We start from the raw sequence: 22,945 nt of genomic DNA on the forward strand, positions 1-22,945 counted from the left end.
CTGAGACATTTGCACATCTTCCCAGATCCGCTGCACACACAGACGCAGCAGTTATGCTACAAGTGAAAACCTCCGCATCTGACCTCTGAGATCTAATGAACAGTTTACGTCGCCGGTATCCCGAAGAACACCACAAGCACGGTGGGTGTTAGGGGAGGTTAGGGTTAGGAACCAAGCGGGGGGGGGGTTAGGTGTAGGCAGCGGGGAAGGGAGCGCTAGGGTTAGGCACCAAGCGGGGAGTGTTAGGTGTAGGCAACGGGGAAGGGAGCGCTAGGGTTAGTCACCACCAGGGAGGGTTAGGGTAGGGAGCAGGGAAGGGTTAGGAACCACTGAGGAGGGTTAGGGTAGGGAGCAGGGGAGGGTTAGGAACCACCGAGGAGGGTTAGGGTAGGGAGCAGGGAAGGGTTAGGAACCACCGAGGAGGGTTAGGGTAGGGAGCAGGGGAGGGTTAGGAACCACTGAGGAGGGTTAGGGTAGGGAGCAGGGGAGGGTTAGGAACCACCGGGGAGGGTTAGGTTTAGGCATCCACAAGGGAGGGTTAGGGTAGCGAGCAGGGGAGGGTTAGGGTAGCGAGCAGGGGAGGGTTAGGGTAGCGAGCAGGGGAGGGTTAGGGTACTTTACAGGGGGCTGTTGGGATTCTGATGGTCAGGAAGCCACCGTCAGTATTCCATTGAGAAATCATACTGGACCCCAAGAATGTATACGTGCCAGTGTTCTGAGCCTTCTGACGTAACTCCTACATTGCCAGGCAGCAGCAGTGGGCACTGGTTCATCCGCCAACATCTACAGCTAAACTGACTCCATCTTCCCCCCTTAGAATTAGGAAATAACTCAGCATGTGGGGCTAGTTAAGCAGATTGATAGTGAGGTGTATCCGGACCACGAAGACCGCGTACTAAATTATTTTCTCCGGACGATTTTAGTGAGGTTGAGTCACCCTGTTTTGCTCTAAATCATAAATATGTTTTATGTGAAAAAACTGTGTAGACGTAACCCGCATTTCATCTTTTACACGCCATAAAGCCCAAGGTTTGGACCTGTCAAGGACTAATTCTGCTATCATTTGCTACAGCAAAATGGCCAAATTTTTCATCGCTATGGCTGCAGCGGCGCACTTAAGCGCAGGAATCACCACACGGAGTGCACTTACACATGTCATATGCTGTTTGTTAAGGTCACATATAAAGATGCCAGAAACGTAACGCCTCGAAGACAAATGATCTGAATCAGAGCACATTAAAGTATTTCCCGGACTGGCGTGATAGGATGAAACGTACAATTATCCTTTATTAGGGGTTCTGCTTATTGTGTACGTATGATGATAGCTGCATGACAACTTATTATCCTCAGATATATACTGTGACGTACCAAGATAAAAAAACAAACTGTCCAGATGCTAAAATGATACAGAGTTTAGAACGTTCCGCAAGAATAAATACAAATACACAGCGCTGCGCAATCGTTCAGGAAAAGACACGTTAACTATTTGAGCTGCTATAAGAGTGAATGATTCTCCCTTCTGTAAAGTGGGCGGAGCAACCGGTTATAAAGCGGGTTATGCTCCAGCCGTAGGCTTGTACTATTGCGACTGAAATTGCAAAGGACAGCTCTTCCGATAAAAGCTTTCCTTTGCAATGGTGGTCATTCCGAGTTGTTCGCTCGCTAGCAGTTTTTAGCAGCCGTGCAAACGCTATGCCGCCGCCCACTGGGAGTGTATTTTAGCTTAGAAGAAGTGCGAACGAAAGGATCGCAGAGCGGCGGCAAAGTTTTTTTGTGCAGTTTTAGAGTAGCTCAAAACCTACTCAGCGCTTGCAATCACTTCAGACTGTTTAGTTTCTGTTTTAACGTTACGAATACGCCCTGCGTTCGCCCAGCCACGCCTGCGTTTTTCCTGGCACGCCTGCGTTTTTCCGAACATTCCCTGAAAACGGTCAGTTCACACCCAGAAACGCCCACATCCTGTCAATCACTCTGCGGCCAGCAGTGCGACTGAAAAGCTTTGCTAGACCCTATGTGAAATTACATTGTTTGTTGCAATTGTACGATGCGCGTGCACATTGCGCATCGTACATATGCGCAGAAGTGCCGTTTTTTTGCCTCATTGCTGCACAGCGAACGAATGCAGCTAGCGATCAACTCGGAATGACCCCCAATATAAGAACTTGCGGGTTTTTAGCGGCAGTTGCACGGCTGTCGTTCGGTGCATGCATGAGACTCAGGGGAACACTCAAGAAACAATGCAGAGAGAAGCCCATAGTCTTCCATTAGGGGATACGAGCTATTGATGGCGCTGCCTATCAGGGCCAAGCGCCGGAAAGTTACGGAACGTGGTCAAACTTCAGAAAACAGCATTATCGGAGGTTTGACGCCATTTGCGCCTTTGATGCATTCTGCTGCCCTCATAGACAGTTTCTACTTAAGCTATTCAAAAACTGCAGTCGCGCATTGTTTCAGGCTTAATTAGTGAACTAGTTAAGGATTGAGGATAGAGGGTTGCACGCCCGCCTTGGCTTTTACTAAGTGAATGTACAACGGGAGGGATGTATGATACTGGCACGGATCGTGCGGGCATAACACTTCCTGCTACTCTTGTAGACAGCGTAGCGTCCCTGTCACCTTGCCGCACGTCTCCTCCTTCATACATGGGGGAGAAGCGGGATCAGAGCTACCGCGACTCCCCAATAACGACCCTTCTGCTGTAATGACTTAATCCCCTGCTGTATTGTTCTCTCTGTATTGTACTGCAGTTGAGAACAATAGATGAAGGCTTATGCTTATAAACCTTGGTGCACCTAGGTGCAGCAGAGAAGCCAAGATGAGCATGGCTCCTACTGTACATCAACCCCACAGTTGCTTATGTTGCTGACAGGGCCTATTGCATACCTCCCAACTGTCCTGATTTTCACAGGACAGTCCCGTTTTTTGGGCACTGTCCCGCTGTCCCAGCCGCTGGCCAAAGTATCCCACGGTGGGCAGAGGGAGGGGGGGTGGGGGGTAGGGCAGTTAGGAGGTTCCCTGTCACTCAGTGAATAGATGCTGAGAAAGAGAGACCGAGGGGCTGGGGCATGCCGGAAGCTCACAGAGCGGCCCAGCCAAAATTTTGCAATCTAAAACACAAAATTCACATTTAAAATCCGAGACGTTTCAAAACTGGGACTTGATTCGACTCCTCTGATATCTGAACCAGGACTAGGCTCAACTAAGAGCTCTTAACTTCGTGTGGGTTCGGATTTTAAAAAAAGCTGAAGCGCAGATCTCTACTTAGTAACAGCGTGGCAGTCAGGCCTGGAGCCGGTGTCCATACCTGCAGGGGGAGGACCGTGAAACTTGGGGGAACATACCAGCAATCGTGTCTGGCTGAAATCCCTAATCAAACCTCATCGCCGAAACTGTCGCAGACTTCATAGTTTTGGATTTTTGAAAAAGCCGTTATCAGGGATAATATATATATATATGTGTGTGTACAGTATATCTGTAGTCATCAATGATAATATATATATGTGTGTGTACAGTATATCTGTATTCATCAATGATAATATATATATGTGTGTGTACAGTATATCTGTATTCATCAATGATAATATATATATATGTGTGTGTACAGTATATCTGTAGTCATTAGGGATAATATATATATATGTGTGTACAGTATATCTGTAGTCATCAGGGATAATATATATATGTGTGTGTACAGTATATCTGTAGTCATCAGGGATAATATATATATGTGTGTGTACAGTATATCTGTAGTCATCAGGGATAATATATATATATGTGTGTGTACAGTTTATCTGTAGTCATCAGGGATAATATATAATAAGAATTTACTTACCGATAATTCTATTTCTCGTAGTCCGTAGTGGATGCTGGGGACTCCGTAAGGACCATGGGGAATAGCGGCTCCGCAGGAGACTGGGCACATCTAAAGAAAGCTTTAGGACTATCTGGTGTGCACTGGCTCCTCCCCCCATGACCCCCCTCCAAGCCTCAGTTAGGATACTGTGCCCGGACGAGCGTACACAATAAGGAAGGATTTTGAATCCCGGGTAAGACTCATACCAGCCACACCAATCACACCGTACAACTTGTGATCTAAACCCAGTTAACAGCATGATAACAGAGGAGCCTCTAGAAAAGATGGCTCACTACAGCAATAACCCGATTTTTTGGTAACAATAACTATGTGCCAGTATTGCAGACAATCCGCACTTGGGATGGGCGCCCAGCATCCACTACGGACTAAGAGAAATAGAATTATCGGTAAGTAAATTCTTATTTTCTCTAACGTCCTAAGTGGATGCTGGGGACTCCGTAAGGACCATGGGGATTATACCAAAGCTCCCAAACGGGCGGGAGAGTGCGGATGACTCTGCAGCACCAAATGAGAGAACTCCAGGTCCTCCTCAGCCAGGGTATCAATTTTGTAGAATTTTACAAACGTATTTGCTCCTGACCAAGTAGCTGCTCGGCAAAGTTGTAAAGCCGAGACCCCTCGGGCAGCCGCCCAAGATGAGCCCACCTTCCTTGTGGAGTGGGCATTTACAGATTTTTGGCTGTGGCAGGCCTGCCACAGAATGTGCAAGCTGAATTGTACTACAAATCCAACGAGCAATAGTCTGCTTAGAAGCAGGAGCACCCAGCTTGTTGGGTGCATACAGGATAAACAGCGAGTCAGATTTCCTGACTCCAGCCGTCCTGGAAACATATATTTTCAGGGCCCTGACAACGTCTAGCAACTTGGAGTCCTCCAAGTCCCTAGTAGCCGCAGGCACCACAATAGGTTGGTTCAGGTGAAACGCTGAAACCACCTTAGGGAGAAACTGAGGACGAGTCCTCAATTCCGCCCTGTCCGAATGGAAAATCAGATAAGGGCTTTTACAGGATAAAGCCGCCAATTCTGACACGCGCCTGACCCAGGCCAGGGCCAACAGCATGACCACTTTCCATGTGAGATATTTTAACTCCACAGATTTAAGTGGTTCAAACCAATGTGACTTTTGGAACCCAAAAACTACATTGAGATCCCAAAGTGCCACTGGAGGCACAAAAGGAGGCTGTATATGCAGTACCCCTTTTACAAACGTCTGAACTTCAGGGACTGAAGCTAGTTCTTTTTGGAAGAAAATTGACAGGGCCGAAATTTGTACCTTAATGGACCCCAATTTCAGGCCCATAGACACTCCTGTTTGCAGGAAATGTAGGAATCGACCCAGTTGAATTTCCTCCGTCGGGCCTTACTGGCCTCGCACCACGCAACATATTTTCGCCAAATGCGGTGATAATGTTTTGCGGTTACATCCTTCCTGGCTTTGATCAGGATAGGGATGACTTCATCCGGAAAGCCTTTTTTCCTTCAGGATCCGGCGTTCAACCACCATGCCGTCAAACGCAGCCGCGGTAAGTCTTGGAACAGACAGGGTCCTTGCTGGAGCAGGTCCCTTCTTAGAGGTAGAGGCCACGGATCCTCCGTGAGCATCTCTTGAAGTTCCGGTTACCAAGTCCTTTTTGGCCAATCCGGAGCCACGAATATAGTGCTTACTCCTCTCCATCTTATCAATCTCAGTACCTTGGGTATGAGAGGCAGAGGAGGGAACACATACACTGACTGGTACACCCACGGTGTTACCAGAGCGTCTACAGCTATTGCCTGAGGGTCCTTTGACCTGGCGCAATACCTGTCGAGTTTTTCCCAACGGTTTATAATCATGTGGAAGACTTCTGGGTGAAGTCCCCGCTCTCCCGGGTGGAGGTCGTGCTGAGGAAGTCTGCTTCCCAGTTGTCCACTCCCGGAATGAATACTGCTGACAGTGCTATCACATGATTTTCCGCCCAGCGAAGAATCCTTGCAGCTTCTGCCATTGCCCTCCTGCTTCTTGTGCCACCCTGTCTGTTTACGTGGGTGACTGCCGTGATGTTGTCCGACTGGATCAACACCGGCTGACCTTGAAGCAGAGGTCTTGCTAAGCTTAGAGCATTGTAAATGGCCCTTAGCTTCAGGATATTTATGTGAAGTGATGTCTCCAGGCTTGACCATAAGCCCTGGATATTCCTTCCCTGTGTGACTGCTCCCCAGCCTCGCAGGCTGGCATCCGTGGTCACCAGGACCCAGTCCTGAATGCCGAATCTGCGGCCCTCTAGAAGATGAGCACTCTGCAACCACCACAGGAGGGACACCCTTGTCCTTGGTGACAGGGTTATCCGCTGATGCATCTGAAGATGCGACCCGGACCATTTGTCCAGCAGGTCCCACTGGAAAGTTCTTGCGTGGAATCTGCCGAATGGGATTGCTTCGTAGGAAGCCACCATTTTACCCAGAACCCTTGTGCATTGATGCACTGAGACTTGGCTCGGTTTTAGGAGGTTCCTGACTAGCTCGGATAACTCCCTGGCTTTCTCCTCCGGGAGAAACACCTTTTTCTGGACTGTGTCCAGGATCATCCCTAGGAACAGAAGACAAGTCGTCGGAACCAGCTGCGATTTTGGAATATTGAGAATCCAATCGTGCTGCCGCAACACTACCTGAGATAGTGCTACACCGACCTCCAACTGTTCCCTGGATCTTACCCTTATCAGGGAATCGTCCAAGAAAGGGATAACTAAAATTCCCTTCCTTCGAAGGAATATCATCATTTCGGCCATTACCTTGGTAAAGACCCGGGGTGCCGTGGACCATCCATACGGCAGCGTCTGAACTGATAGTGACAGTTCTGTACCATAAACCTGAGGTACCCTTGGTGAGAAGGGTAAATTTTGACATGAAGGTAAGCATCCTTGATGTCCCGAGACATCATGTAGTCCCCTTCTTCCAGGTTCGCAATCACTGCTCTGAGTGACTCAATCTTGAATTTGAACCTCTGTATGTAAGTGTTCAAAGATTTTAGATTTAGAATCGGTCTCACCGAGCCGTCCGGCTTCGGTACCACAACAGTGTGGAATAATACCCCGTTCCCTGTTGCAGGAGGGGTACCTTGATTATCACCTGCTGGGAATACAGCTTGTGAATGGCTTCCAAAACTGTCTCCCTGTCAGAAGGAGACATCGGTAAAGCCGACTTTAGGAAACGGCGAGGGGGAGACGTCTCGAATTCTAATTTGTACCCCTGAGATATCACCTGAAGGATCCAGGGGTCTACTTGCGAGTGAGCCCACTGCGCGCTGAAATTCATTGAGACGGGCCCACCACCGTGCCTGATTCTGCTTGTAAAGCCCCAGCGTCATACTGAGGGCTTGGCAGAGGCGGGAGAGGGTTTCTGTTCCTGGGAACTGGCTGATTTCTGCAGCCTTTTTCCTCACCCTCTGTCACGGGGCAGAAATGAGGAACCTTTTGCCTGCTTGTCCACGAAAAGACTGCGCCTGATAATACGGCGTCTTCTCATGTTGAGGTACAAACGTGGATTTCCCAGCTGTTGCCGTGGCCACCAGGTCTGAAAGACCGACCCCAAATAACTCCTCCCCTTACTAAGGCAATACTTCCAAATGCCGTTTGGAATACGCATCACCTGACCACTGACGTGTCCATAACCCTCTACTGGTAGAAATGGACAACGCACTTAGACTTGATGCCAGTCGGCAAATACTCCGCTGTGCATCACGCATATATAGAAATGCATCTTTTAAATGCTCTATAGGCAAAAATATACTGTCCCTATCTAGGGTATCAATATTTTCAGTCAGGGAATCCGACCACGCCAACCCAGCACTGCACATCCAGGCTGAGGCGATTGCTGGTCGCAGTATAACACCAGTATGTGTGTAAATACATTTTAGGATACCCTCCTGCTTTCTATCAGCAGGATCCTTAAGGGCGGCCATCTCAGGAGAGGGTAGAGCCCTTACAAGCGTGTGAGCGCTTTATCCACCCTAGGGGGTGTTTCCCAACGCACCCTAACCTCTGGCGGGAAAGGATATAATGCCAATAACATTTTAGAAATTATCAGTTGTTATCGGGGGAAAACCATTTTTCATTGCCTCAATCATGTAACGTGTGGCCCTACTGGAAGTCACATTTGTCTCTTCACCGTCGACACTGGAGTCAGTATCCGTGTCGGCGTCTATATCTGCCATCTGAGGTAACGGGCGCTTTAGAGCCCCTGACGGCCTATGAGACGTCTGGACAAGCTGAGTAGCCGGCTGTCTCATGTCAACCACTGTCTTTTATACAGAGCTGACACTGTCACGTAATTCCTTCCAACAGTTCATCCACTCAGGTGTCGACCCCCTAGGGGGTGACATCACTATTACAGGCAATCTGCTCCGTCTCCACATCATTTTTCTCCTCATACATGTCGACACAAACGTACCGACATACTGCACACACACAGGGAATGCTCTGATAGAGGACAGGACCCCACTAGCCCTTTGGGGAGACAGAGGGAGAGTTTGCCAGCACACACCAGAGCGCTATATATATACAGGGATAACCTTATATAAGTGTTTTTCCCCTTATAGCTGCTGTATCTTTAATACCGCGCGTAATTAGTGCCCCCCCTCTCTTTTTTAACCCTTTCTGTAGTGTAGTGACTGCAGGGGAGAGCCAGGGGAGCTTCCCTCCAACGGAGCTGTGAGGGAAAATGGCGCCAGTGTGCTGAGGAGATAGGCTCCGCCCCTTTTTCGCGGACTTTTCTCCTGCTTTTTTATGGATTCTGGCAGGGGTTAAAATTCATCCATATAGCCCTGGGGGCTATATGTGATGTATTTTCGCCAGCCAAGGTGTTTTTATTGCTGCTCAGGGCGCCCCCCCCTAGCGCCCTGCACCCTCAGTGACCGAAGTGTGAAGTGTGCTGAGGAGCAATGGCGCACAGCTGCAGTGCTGTGCGCTACCTTGTTGAAGACAGGACGTCTTCTGCCGCCGATTTTCCGGACCTCTTCTGCCTTCTGGCTCTGTAAGGGGGCCGGCGGCGCGGCTCTGGGACCCATCCATGGCTGGGCCTGTGATCGTCCCTCTGGAGCTAATGTCCAGTAGCCTAAGAAGCCCAATCCACTCTGCACGCAGGTGAGTTCGCTTCTTCTCCCCTTAGTCCCTCGATGCAGTGAGCCTGTTGCCAGCAGGTCTCACTGAAAATAAAAAACCTACAGTAAACTAAAACTTTCACTAAGAAGCTCAGGAGAGCCCCTAGTGTGCACCCTTCTCGTTCGGGCACAAAGATCTAACTGAGGCTTGGAGGGGGGTCATGGGGGGAGGAGCCAGTGCACACCAGATAGTCCTAAAGCTTTCTTTAGATGTGCCCAGTCTCCTGCGGAGCCGCTATTCCCCATGGTCCTTACGGAGTCCCCAGCATCCACTTAGGACGTTAGAGAAATATGTGTGCGTACAGTATATCTGTAGGGGATTAACAAGAACTTACCATTGTCTTGGCTGGTGTCCGGAATAACAGATCTGACTGTAGACACATTGGGGCTGCTCGCGGCTTCTGCTGTCAGTATGTACTGCTGAATTACTCCTCTGACCCCAGCTGGTCTGTCCCAGGCCACGGTGACGCTGTATCCGCTTACACCGAGCACTCTTAGGGGAGTCTTCCCGCTCGTTGGAACTATACGGGTAAGACACACGATAGACTAGGAGTCAGATATGGGCGCACTCATATGAAGCAGCAGAATGTGACCTACTGCATATGCTGTTTTCATTCATTTTTTAAAATTACTTTGTATGCTGCAATTGTGACTGTTTTTAGTATGTGGTGTGCCATACTGAGCATGCACTACTGAATGTGCCAAACTGAGCGTGCCATACTGAGTGTGCCATACTGAGCGTGCCATACTGAGTATGCCATACTGAGCATGCACTACTGAATGTACCATACTGAGCGTGCCATACTAAGCATGCAATACTGAATCTGCCATACTGAGCGTGCCATACTAAGCATGCAATACTGAATGTGCCATACTGAGCATACACTACTGAATGTACCATACTGAGTATGCCACATTGAGTGAGCCTTATTGAGTGAGCCATATTGAGTGAGCCATACTGAGTATGCCATACTGAGTATGCAATACTGAGCGAGCCATACTGAGTATGCAATACTGAGCGAGCCATACTGAGTATGCAATACTGAGCGAGCCATACTGAGTATGCCATACTGAGTATGCAATACTGAGCAAGCCATACTGAGCGTGCCATATTGAGCGAGCCATACTGAACTGCGTGCCATACTGAGTGTGCAATACTAAATGTGCCATACTGAGTGAGCCATACTGAGCGTGCCATACTGAGTGTGCAATACTGAATGTGCCATACTGAGCGAGCCATACTGTGTGCAATACTGTACTGCGTGCCATACTTAGTGTGCAATACTGAATGTGCCATACTGGGCATGCCATACTAAGTGTGCCATACTGAGCATGCCATACTGAGTGAGCCATACTGAGCATGCCATATTGAGTGTGCAATACTGAATGTGCCATTCTGAGCGTGTCATACTGAATGGTGTGCCATACTGAGTGTGCAATACTGAATGTGCCATACTGAGCATGCCATACTGAGCATGCAATACTGAATGTGCAATACTGAGTGTGCCATACTGAACGGCATGCCATACTGAGTGTACAATACTGAATGTGCCATAATGAGACATTTTGAGCGTGCCATACTGAACTGTGTGCTATACTGAGTGTGCAATACTGAATAGCCATTCTGAGCGTGCCATACTGAACGGCGTGCCATACTGAGTGTGCAATACTGAATGTGCCACACTGAGCGGGCCATACTGAGCATGCAATACTGAATGTGCAATAGTGAGTGTGCCATACTGAACGGCTTGCCATACTAAGTGTACAATACTGAATGTGCCATAATGAACGTGTCATACTGAGTGTGCCATACTGAATGGCATGCCATACTGAGTGTACAATACTGAATGTGCCATAATGAACGTGTCATACTGAGTGTGCCATACTGAATGGCATGCCATACTGAGTGTACAATACTGAATGTGCCATAATGAACGTGTCATACTGAGTGTGCCATACTGAATGGCATGCCATACTGAGTGTACAATACTGAATGTGCCATAATGAACGTGTCATACTGAGTGTGCCATACTGAACGGCGTGCCATACTGAGTGTACAATACTGATTGTGCCATAATGAATGTGTCATACTGAGTGTGCAATATTGCGTGCACCATGCTGAGCGTGCCATACTGAGTGCACCATACTGAATGTGCCAAACTTAGCGTGTCATACTGAGTGCGCCATACTGAGTGCGCCATACTGAGTGCGCCATACTAAACATGGCAATCATGTTTTGGAAAGCTGTAATAAATAAGACAATGACTTACCAGATGCTTTGGAACGACCGCGACTCCAATCGCTCGCTCCTGATCCCGCTTCATTTGAAGCAATTACTCTATACAAATATTCTGTAAAACAAAGCTTTATATCATTATGTAAATTCACTTGTATTCATCAATTGCTTCACTAGATGTAATAAGAACTGACATAGGACATGTTGCTGCAGTTTTCCTGTACTCTGAAAGTCAAACATCAGAATAAAAAGTTGTATAAACTACAACAACACAGTATCTCCTGGAGCCTGATTTACTAAGCGGATTTGCCTGATTTACTAAGCGGATTTCACCATAAGATATAACACAGCAATAATACTGACTAGAAAACCAGGCTGAATTTGTATTTAATATTATTGTCATTTTACATTTTGGGGTCAAAACAGTCGAGACTCTGCAGCGTGCAAGTGTACAGCGCAATGGAATACGCTGGCGTTTTATAAAGCCGCTGCTTAGTAACTTGTGCCCATGATCTCATGTGTGGGTCAGCTGGGATGCAGTCAATGTGCCGGCTGTTGGGATCCGAGCGTTCAGGATACTGACGTCGGAATCCCGCCAGCCGACAATGCCGCCAGCTGGGATTCCGGCGCAGCAGGGCTCTTCCTACTCGTGAGTATAAGAATAGATCCTGTGACGAGCGCAGCGAGACACTGAGCCCGCAGCGAGGCGAATGCAGCGAGCCCGCAAGGGGACTCCGTGCTCGCCACGCTGCCGGCATTCTGGTCAGCGGGATGCCGCTGTCGGGATATGGACAGCCGGAATCCCATCTGTCGGTCATACATACCAAACCCGGTCAGTTACATTTGGACAGATCAGGGAAAAAATACGATTTTAAACCTACCGGTAAATCTTTTTCTCCTAGTCCGTAGAGGATGCTGGGGACTCCGTAAGGACCATGGGGTATAGACGGGCTCCGCAGGAGACATGGGCACTATAAAGAACTTTAGAATGGGTGTGCACTAGCTCCTCCCTCTATGCCCCTCCTCCAGACCTCAGTTAGAGAACTGTGCCCAGAGGAGACGGACAGTACGAGGAAAGGATTTTGGGAATCCAAGGGCAAGATTCATACCAGCCCACACCAATCATACCATATAACATGGAATATACGCAACCAGTTAACAGTATGCAACAAAACAATATCAGGCAAAGACTGATTTCAACTGTAACATAACCCTTATGTAAGCAATAACTATATACAAGCCTTGCAGAAAGTAGTCCGCACTGGGACAGGCGCCCAGCATCCTCTACGGACTAGGAGAAAAAGATTTACCGGTAGGTTTAAAATCTTATTTTTTCTTACGTCCTAGAGGATGCTGGGGACTCAGTAAGGACCATGGGGTTTATACCAAAGCTCCAGACCGGGCGGGAGAGTGCGGACGACTCTGCAGCACCGACTGAGAAAACGCAAGGTCCTCATCAGCCAGGGTATCAAACTTATAGAACTTTGCAAAAGTGTTTGAATCTGACCAGGTAGCAGCTCGGCAAAGCTGTAAAGCCGAGATGCCTCGGGCAGCCGCCCAAGAAGAGCCCACCTTCCTAGTGGAATGGGCCTTTACCGAATTTGGTAACGGCAATCCTGCCGTAGAATGAGCCTGCTGAATCGTGTTACAGATCCAGCGAGCAATAGTATGCTTTGAAGCAGGACCGCCAACTTTGTTGGCTGTATACAGGACAAACAGTGCTTCTGTTTTCCTAAGCCGAGCCGTCCTGGCTACATAGATTTTTAAGGCCCTGACTACATCCAGGGACTTGGAGTCCTCCAAGTCACCCGTAGCCACAGGCACCACAATAGGTTGGTTCATATGAAATGATGAAACCACCTTGGGCAAAAATTGAGGACGAGTCCTCAACTCCGCTCTATCCACACGGAAAATCAGATAGGGGCTCTTGTGAGACAAGGCCGCCAATTCGGACACCCACCTTGCAGATGCCAAGGCCAACAACATGACCACCTTCCAAGTGAGAAATTTTAATTCAACCGTCTGAAGCGGTTCAAACCAGTGAGATTTTAGGAACCGTAATACCACGTTAAGGTCCCATCGTGCCACTGGGGGCACTAAAGGAGGCTGGATGTGCAGCACTCCCTTTACAAAAGTCTGGACTTCTGGGAGAGAAGCCAACTCCTTCTGAAAGAAAATAGACAGGGCCGAAATTTGTACCTTAATGGAGCCTAACTTTAGGCCCATATCCACTCCTGTCTGTAGAAAGTGGAGAAAACGGCCCAGATGGAAATCTTCCGTCGGAGCATTCTTGGCTTCACGCCAAGATAAATACTTCCTCCAGATACGGTGATAATGTTTCGCCGTCACATCCTTCCTAGCCTTTATCAGAGTAGGGATGACTTCCTCCGGAATACCTTTCCCAGCTAGGATTCGGTGGTCAACCGCCATGCCGTCAAACGTAACCGCGGTAAGTCTTGGAACACGCAGGGTCCCTGTTGTAACCGGTCCTCCCTGAGAGGAAGAGGCCACGGATCTTCTGTGAGCATTTCCTGAAGATCTGAGTACCAGGCCCTTCGAGGCCAATCTGGAACAATAAGTATTGTCTGCACTCTTTTTCGTCTTACGATTTTCAATATTTTTGAGATGAGAAGAAGAGGAGGGAACACATAGACCGACTGAAACACCCATGGTGTCACCAGGGCGTCCAACGCTACTGCCTGAGGGTCCCTTGACCTGGCACAATACCTCCGAAGCTTCTTGTTGAGGCGTGACGCCATCATGTCTATTTGAGGAATTCCCCAAAGACTTGTTATCTCTGCAAAAAACTTCTTGATAAAGTCCCCACTCTCCTGGATGGAGATCGTGTCTGCTGAGGAAGTCTGCTTCCCAGTTGTCCACTCCCGGAATGAAGACTGCTGACAGAGCGCTTACGTGATTTTCCGCCCAGCGAAGAATCCTGGTGGCTTCCGCCATTGCCACTCTGCTCCTTGTCCCGCCTTGGCGGCTTACATGAGCCACTGCTGTGAAGTTGTCTGATTGAACAAGAACCGGTAGGTCGCGAAGAAGATTCTCCGCTTGTCGTAGGCCGTTGTATATGGCCCTCAATTCCAGTACGTTGATGTGCAGACAAGCCTCCTGGCTTGACCATAGTCCCTGAAAATTTCTTCCTTGTGTGACTGTTCCCCATCCTCGGAGGCTAGCGTCCGTGGTTATCAGAACCCAGTCTTGAATGCCGAATCTGCGACCCTCTAGAAGGTGAGCACTCTGCAGCCACCACAGGAGAGACATACTGGCCCTGGGGGACAGGCTTATCTTCTGATGTATTTGTAGATGGGACCCGGACCATTTGTCCAGAAGGTCCCACTGAAATGTCCTCGCATGAAACCTGCCGAAGGGGATGGCCTCGTAGGCTGCCACCATTTTTCCCTGAACTCGAGTGCATTGATGAACCAACACTCTTTTTGGTTTTAGCAGGTCTCTGACCATGTTCTGGAGGTCCTGGGCTTTTTCCATTGGGAGAAAAAGCCTCTTCTGTTCCGTGTCCAGAATCATGCCTAGAAATGATAGTCGAGTCGTTGGAATCAATTGTGACTTTGGCAGATTTAGAATCCAACCGTGCTGTTGTAGCACTCTCAGGGAGAGCGACACGCTTTTCAGCAATTGATCTCTCGATCTCGTTTTTATCAGGAGATCGTCCAAGTACGGGATAATTGTGACTCCCTGCCTGCGCAGAAGCACCATCATCTCCGCCATCACCTTGGTGAAAATCCTCGGGGCCGTGGAAAGCCCAAACGGCAACGTCTGAAACTGGTAATGACAGTCCTGTACAGCGAATCTCAGGTACTCCTGATGAGGAGGATATATGGGGACATGAAGGTATGCATCCTTTATGTCCAGTGACACCATAAAATCCCCCCCTTCCAGACTGGAGATCACTGCCCGGAGCGATTCCATCTTGAATTTGAACCTTTTCAAGTACAGGTTTAGGGATTTCAGATTTAAAATGGATCTGACCGAGCCATCCGGCTTCGGGACCACGAACAGGGTTGAATAGTACCCTTTTCCCTGTTGGACTAGGGGAACCGTGACAATCACTTGCTGTTGACACAGCTTTTGAATTGCAGCTAACACTACTTCCCTTTCTGGGGGAGAAGCTGGCAAGGCCGATTTGAAAAATCGGCGAGGGGGCACCTCTTCGAATTTTAGTTTGTAGCCTTGGGTTACAATTTCCATCGCCCAAGGATCCATGTCTGATAGAACCCAGACCTGGCTGAAGAGTCGAAGACGTGCCCCCACCGGTGCGGACTCCCTCAGTGGAGCCCCAGCGTCATGCGGTGGATTTAGTAGAAGCCAGGGAGGACTTCTGTTCCTGGGAGCTAGCCGTAGCAGGCGTTCTTTTCCCTCTACCCTTACCTCTGGCGAGGAAGGATGAGCCCCGACATCTTCTGGACTTATGCGACCGAAAGGACTGCATCTGATATTGTGGAGTTTTCTTTTGCTGTGGGGGAACAAAAGGCAAAAAAGTAGATTTACCCGCGGTAGCTGTGGAAACCAGGTCCGCGAGACCTTCCCCAAATAAAACTTCACCCTTGTAAGGTAAAACCTCCATATGCTTCTTTGAGTCGGCATCACCTGTCCATTGGCCGGTCCACAGGGCTCGCCTAGCAGAAATCGCCATGGCGTTGGCTCTTGAACCTAGCAGCCCAACGTCTCTCTGAGCGTCTCTCATATATAAGACTGCGTCTTTAATGTGACCTAAGGTCAATAAAATGGTATCCCTATCTAGGGTATCAATGTCAGCTGACAAGGTATCTGTCCAAGCTGCAACCGCGCTACATACCCAGGCCGATGCTATTGCCGGTCTGAGTAAAGCCCCCGTATGTGTATAAATAGATTTTAAGGTAGTTTCCTGCCTGCGATCAGCAGGATCCTTGAGGGCTGCCGTGCCCGGAGACAGTAGCGCCACCTTCTTGGACAAGCGCGTTAAAGCCTTGTCCACCCTGGGCGAGGATTCCCACAGTACCCTGTCCTGTGCAGGGAAAGGATACGCCATAAGAATCCTCTTGGGAATCTGCAGTTTTTTGTCTGGAGTTTCCCAAGCTTTTTCAAATAACTCGTTCAGCTCATGAGATGGGGGAAAGGTTACCTCAGGTTTCTTTTCCTTATACATGCGCTGTGATCATCTGTGATATGCAAAACATCTTTTATTGCAATAATCATAAAATGAATACTTTTGGCCACCCTTGGGTGTAACCTTGCATCATCGTAGTCGACACTGGAGTCAGAATCCGTGTCGGTATTAGTGTCTGCTATTTGGGATAGAGAACGTTTTTTGAAACCCTGAAGGGCCCTGTGACACAGTCAAAGCCATGGATTGACTCTCTGCCTTTTCCCTGGACTCTGCTTTGTCCATCCTCTTATGCAATAAGGTCACATTTGCATTTAAAACATTCCACATGTCCAACCAATCAGGTGTCGGCGCTGCCGACGGAGACACCACAATCATCTGCTCCACCTCCTTCTTAGATGAGCCTTCCGCTTCAGACATGCCGACACACTCGTACAGACACCCCCACACACACAGGGATATTTATCTGGAGATAGTCCCCCAATAAGGCCCTTAGGAGAGACAGAGAGAGAGTATGCCAGCACACACCCAGCGCCAACTGATACTGGAAAACAAATTCCCAGAATATATAGCGCTTTTATATATAATTATGTATAATACACTCACTGCGCCTTACAAGTGCCCCCCCCCCCTCTTTTTTGCCCTGTGTACACCGTGTTCAGCAGGGGAGAGTCCGGGGAGCCAGCTTCTCTGCAGTGCTCTGTGGAGAAAATGGCGCTGGTTAGTGTTGTGGGACCAAGCTCTGCCCCCTCCAGCGGCGGGCTTCGGTCCCGCTCAATTTTATAATACTGGCAGGGGATTTATATAACTACTGCCTCCGCAGCCTATAATACTCATGTGCCAGTCTTAGAGGTTTATATTGCTGCCCAGGGCCTTTGCGCCCTGCACCCATCAGTGCCTGCTAGTGTGTGTCTGTGTGTGGGAGCAATGGCGCGCAGTGTTACCGCTGCGTGCTTACCTCAGGAAGATCTGAAGTCTTCTGCCGCCTTTGAAGTCTTCTTTTCTTCTTATACTCACCCGGCTTCTATCTTCCGGCTCTGCGAGGAGGACGGCGGTGCGGCTCTGGGACGAACAGCGAGGGGAGACCTGTGTTCCGACTCCCTCTGGAGCTAATGGTGTCAGTAGCTAAAGAAGCAGAGCCTATCACTTAAGTAGGGCTGCTTCTCTCCCCTCAGTCCCACGATGCAGGGAGCCTGTTGCCTGCAGTGCTCCCTGAAAATAAAAAACCTAACAAAAGTCTTTTTTCAGAGAAACTCAGGAGAGCTCCCCTGCAGTGCATCCAGTCTCCTCTGGGCACAGGAACTAACTGAGGTCTGGAGGAGGGGCATAGAGGGAGGAGCCAGTGCACACCCATTCTAAAGTTCTTTATAGTGCCCATGTCTCCTGCGGAGCCCGTCTATACCCCATAGTCCTTACGGAGTCCCCAGCATCCTCTAGGACGATAGGAGAAACACAGTATACTTGTATGGTAATGAGTCATTCCTTCCCCCCACTGTTACTCCTATTCCTGCAGCTCCTGCAAATGGCTGACCGTCCCAGGGTTGCGGCAATTACAGAATGCACCAAGATTTGCGCAGGACGATGACTACGATAATTGTTATTATTATAACGTAGTTATAAACTAAAAATTATTTACATAACACTGATCAATTTTCATTCGTACAGTGCATACCAAAGCAACCTACTGTAACAGATAAAGGTGCACAGGGTCTTGCACACAAGAGCTCACAATCTAAATGGATAATACAACAGACAGAAAAGGAAGTACAGTACATACGGTACATATACAGTCTCAACGTTTAGATATAATATGACGTTAGAGGAAAAACTATTTTCTCTTAGCAATCTGAATAAAATGTGTGACTGTGTGGTGTAATTTGAATTGTGGGTACTATTGTGTGACCACGCCCCTTTTCCTTGTGAGACCGCACCCTAATTTTGCGGCGCACGCCTCCAGCGCGCACTGTCAGTCTATTGAGCAAAGGAGGGCGGGCGCAAATTTATAGTTTGCAGTGGGGTCGTCGAACACCCTAGCAATGGCCCTGTATGCAGAATACTTTCTCCGTCCACTCTGATTGGGCAGACAAAATATCCTGGCTACAAGTCCCACCCACTTATAACACACTACCTATGCTTACATAGGGGCTTATTCTAAGTCAGAGGCCGCGTGGGGTTGTTTGCCTGATGTCGCGGAAGCCAGATTTGCCGTCTTATGCCAACGGGAGGATCCGTGCGGCTACAAGCGGGATGTGGCTCCGCCCAGTGTATATCCATCTACAGTGACAACCGTCATCATTCGTATTGGCAGTAGCCTAATGCCGGGAGCAAGAGACCTGCCAGACACAGGCGTCCCTTCTCCGCATGCGCGACACACATAGCGCGGAGCTTTAGCTACATGCCCACGCCACACCCACAGAACAGTCCTGCGCAGTCACATGGTCACCCAACGCCATGATCCATGCAACCGGAAATAGGGAAGAATGTGTAAAGTTCCAGCTAAAACTCGTTATTTGCGTCTGTGAAAAGAGACGCGTCTGACTCAGCCCCACAGCCTAAGTGCTAAACTGTGTACTGGTCACGTAGTTGTCATTAGTGTAATAAGATGACACGCTGCACTGGAGAGAGATAAAGTATCAGCTCATAGCTGCCATGTTACAGGCTGGGTTTAATGACAGGAGCTGTTTGGTTAGTACTTTGGTGGTCATTCCGAGTTGTTCGCTCGCTAGCAGTTTTTAGCAGCCGTGCAAACGCTATGCCGCCGCCCACTGGGAGTGTATTTTAGCTTAGCAGAAGTGCGAACGAAAGGATCGCAGAGCGGCTACAAAATATTTTTGTGTAGTTTCAGAGTAGCTCAAAACCTACTCAGCGCTTGCGATCACTTCAGACCATTCAGTTCCTGATTTGACGTTACAAGCCCGCCCAGCGTTCGGCCAGCCACGCCTGCGTTTACCCAACCACGCCAGCGTTTTTATCTGGCACGCCTGCGTTTTTCCGCTCACTCCCTGAAAACAGTCAGTTAACACCCAGAAATGCCCACTTCATGTCAATCACTCTGCGGCCAGCAGTGCGACTGAAATGCATCGCTAGACCCTGTGCAAAACTACATCGTTCGCTGTGCCCATACGACACGCGTGCGCATTGCGCCGCATACGCATGCGCAGAACTGCCGATTTTTTGCCTGATCGCTGCACAGCGAACAAATTCAGCTAGCGATCAACTCGGAATGACCCCCTTTATCTCTCTCTCAGGATTGCTACATCGCCCCCATAGGCTACAAGGCAGGACGCCGCGTACCTGTAAATGGCTGCACATTATGGTCATGGAATAGCTGCTCTCTCCCTCTGTAGATGATGGTGGAGTCGTTCCCCCTGCAGGTGACAGAGCCGCAGGCAGACGGGCAGCCATCCAGACTGACTCTCACAGCCGAGCTGGACACCTCTGCAGTGGCCACAACCACGCCTGGGGAGAAACTGAGATCCTTCATGCAGCCACCGAAACCTGCAGATGGACAGAGATTCATTTCATTAACCCTTCACTCGGATGAGGTGTGCCACGTATGCCAATCATGTAACAGCAATATAATAATAATAATAGACACAGAGACATGCATCTGGCAGAGAAACTGTTAGCTACAGTATTTATTTATATGTAAGGGAATGTATGGCCTCAAAGACGCCAGAATATGCACACAGGGGTGTAACTAGGGGTCCGAGCGCCCCTAGCAAAGTAAGGGCTGGTGCCCCATCCCCCCCACCCCACATAATTGAAATAAGGAGGGTATATCAAAAAAGGGCATGGTATGTGGGGAAGGGGCGTGGCCACACAATAGTACTTCCAATTCAAATGATGCCACACAGTATCACATTACACCGCACAATAGTGTCTCTTATTCACGTTATGCCACACAGTATCACATTACACCGAACAGTAGTGTCTCTTATTCACGTTATGCCACACAGTATCACATTACACCACACAGTAGTCTCTCTTATTCACGTTATGCCACACAGTATCACATTACACCACACAGTAGTGTCTCTTATTCACCTTATGCCACACAGTATCACATTACACCGCACAGTAGTGTCTCTTATTCACGTTATGCCACACAGTATCACATTACACTGCACAATAGTGTCTCTTATTCAAGTTATGCCACACAGTATTACATTACACCGCACAGTAGTGTCTCTTATTCACGTTATGCCACACAGTATCACATTACACCACACAGTAGTGTCTCTTATTCACCTTATGCCACAATGTATCACATTACACCGCACGGTAGTGTCTCTTATTCACGTTATGCCACACAGTATCACATTACACCGCACAGTAGTGTCTCTTATTCACGTTATGCCACACAGTATCACATTACACCGCACGGTACTGTCTCTTATTCACGTTATGCCACACAGTATCACATTACACCGCACAGTAGTATCTCTTATTCACGTTATTCCACACAGTATCACATTACACCGCACAGTAGTGTCTCTTATTAACGTTATGCCACACAGTATCACATTACACCGCACAGTAGTGTCTCTTATTCACGTTATGCCACACAGTATCACATTACACCGCACAGTAGTGTCCCTCATTCACCTTATGCCACACAGTATAACATTACACCGCACGGTAGTGTCTCTTATTCACATTATGCCACACAGTATCACATTACACCGCACAGTAGTGTCTCTTATTCGCCTTATGCCACACAGTATCACATTACACCGCACGGTAGTGTCTCTTATTCACGTTATGCCACACAGTATCACATTACACCGCACAGTAGTGTCTCTTATTCAACTTATGCCACACAGTATCACATTACACCGCACAGTAGTGTCTCTTATTCAACTTATGCCACACAGTATCACATTACACCGCACAGTAGTGCCTCTTATTCACGTTATGCCACACAGTATAACATTACACCGCACAGTAGTGTCTCTTATTTACGTTATGCCACACAGTATCACATTACACCGCACAGTAGTGTCTCTTATTCACGTTATGCCACACAGTATCAAGTTACACCGCACAGTAGTGTCTCTTATTCACGTTATGCCACACAGTATCACATTACACCGCACAGTAGTGTCTCTTATTCACGTTATGCCACACAGTATCACATTACACCGCACGGTAGTGTCTCTTATTCACGTTATGCCACACAGTATCACATTACACCGCACGGTAGTGTCTCTTATTTACGTTATGCCACACAGTATCACATTACACCGCACAGTAGTGTCTCTTATTCACGTTATGCCACACAGTATCACATTACACCGCACAGTAGTGTCTCTTATTCACGTTATGCCACACAGTATCACATTACACCGCACGGTAGTGTCTCTTATTCACGGTATGCCACACAGTATCACATTGCACCGCACAGTAGTGTCTCTTATTCACGTTATGCCACACAGTATCACATTGCACCGCACAGTAGTGTCTCTTATTCACATTATGCCACACAGTATCACATTACACCACACAGTAGTGTCTCTTATTCACGTTATGCCACACAGTATCACATTACACCGCACAGTAGTGTCTCTTATTCACGTCATGCCACACAGTATCACATTACACCACACAGTAGTATCTCTTATTCACGTTATGCCACACAGTATCACATTACACCACACAGTAGTGTCTCTTATTCACGTTATGCCACGCAGTATCACATTACACCACACAGTAGTGTCTCTTATTCACGTTATGCCACAGAGTATCACATTACACCACACAGTAGTGTCTCTTATTCACGTTATGCCACACAGTATCACATTACACCACACAGTAGTGTCTTATGCCACACAGTATCACATTACACCACACAGTAGTGTCTCTTATTCACGTTATGCCACATAGTATCACATTACACCGCACCGTAGTGTCTCTTATTCACGTTATGCCACACAGTATCACATTACACCGCACAGTAGTGTCTCTTATTCACGTTATGCCACACAGTATCACATTACACCGCACAGTAGTGTCTCTTATTCACGTTATGCCACACAGTATAACATTACACCGCACAGTAGTGTCTCTTATTCAACTTGTGCCACACAGTATCACATTACACCGCACAGTAGTGTCTCTTATTCAACTTATGCCACACAGTATCACATTACACCGCACAGTAGTGTCTCTTATTCACGTTATGCCACACAGTATAACATTACACCGCACAGTAGTGTCTCTTATTTACGTTATGCCACACAGTATCACATTACACCGCACAGTAGTGTCTCTTATTCACGTTATGCCACACAGTATCAAGTTACACCGCACAGTAGTGTCTCTTATTCACGTTATGCCACACAGTATCACATTACACCGCACAGTAGTGTCTCTTATTCACGTTATGCCACACAGTATCACATTACACCGCACGGTAGTGTCTCTTATTTACGTTATGCCACACAGTATCACATTACACCGCACAGTAGTGTCTCTTATTCACGTTATGCCACACAGTATCAAGTTACACCGCACAGTAGTGTCTCTTATTCACGTTATGCCACACAGTATCACATTACACCGCACAGTAGTGTCTCTTATCCACGTTAT

General features: G+C 48.2%; 1 protein-coding gene across 1 annotated transcript in view; it reads right to left on the bottom strand.

The window, feature by feature from the left end:
* Positions 1 to 22,945, bottom strand: part of USH2A (usherin) — a 1,656,840-nt gene that overhangs the window by 1,031,508 nt on the left and 602,387 nt on the right. Inside the window, exons 27-29 of the mRNA XM_063919430.1 lie at positions 19,649 to 19,852; positions 11,279 to 11,359; positions 9,344 to 9,529 (exon numbers count right to left, since the gene is read on the bottom strand). Coding sequence (XP_063775500.1) covers positions 9,344 to 9,529; positions 11,279 to 11,359; positions 19,649 to 19,852 — 471 coding nt within the window. The remainder of the gene's footprint in view (positions 1 to 9,343; positions 9,530 to 11,278; positions 11,360 to 19,648; positions 19,853 to 22,945) is intronic.

The sequence above is a fragment of the Pseudophryne corroboree genome, chromosome 4, assembly GCF_028390025.1.
Source record: "Pseudophryne corroboree isolate aPseCor3 chromosome 4, aPseCor3.hap2, whole genome shotgun sequence".
NCBI classification, from domain to species: Eukaryota; Metazoa; Chordata; class Amphibia; order Anura; family Myobatrachidae; genus Pseudophryne; species Pseudophryne corroboree.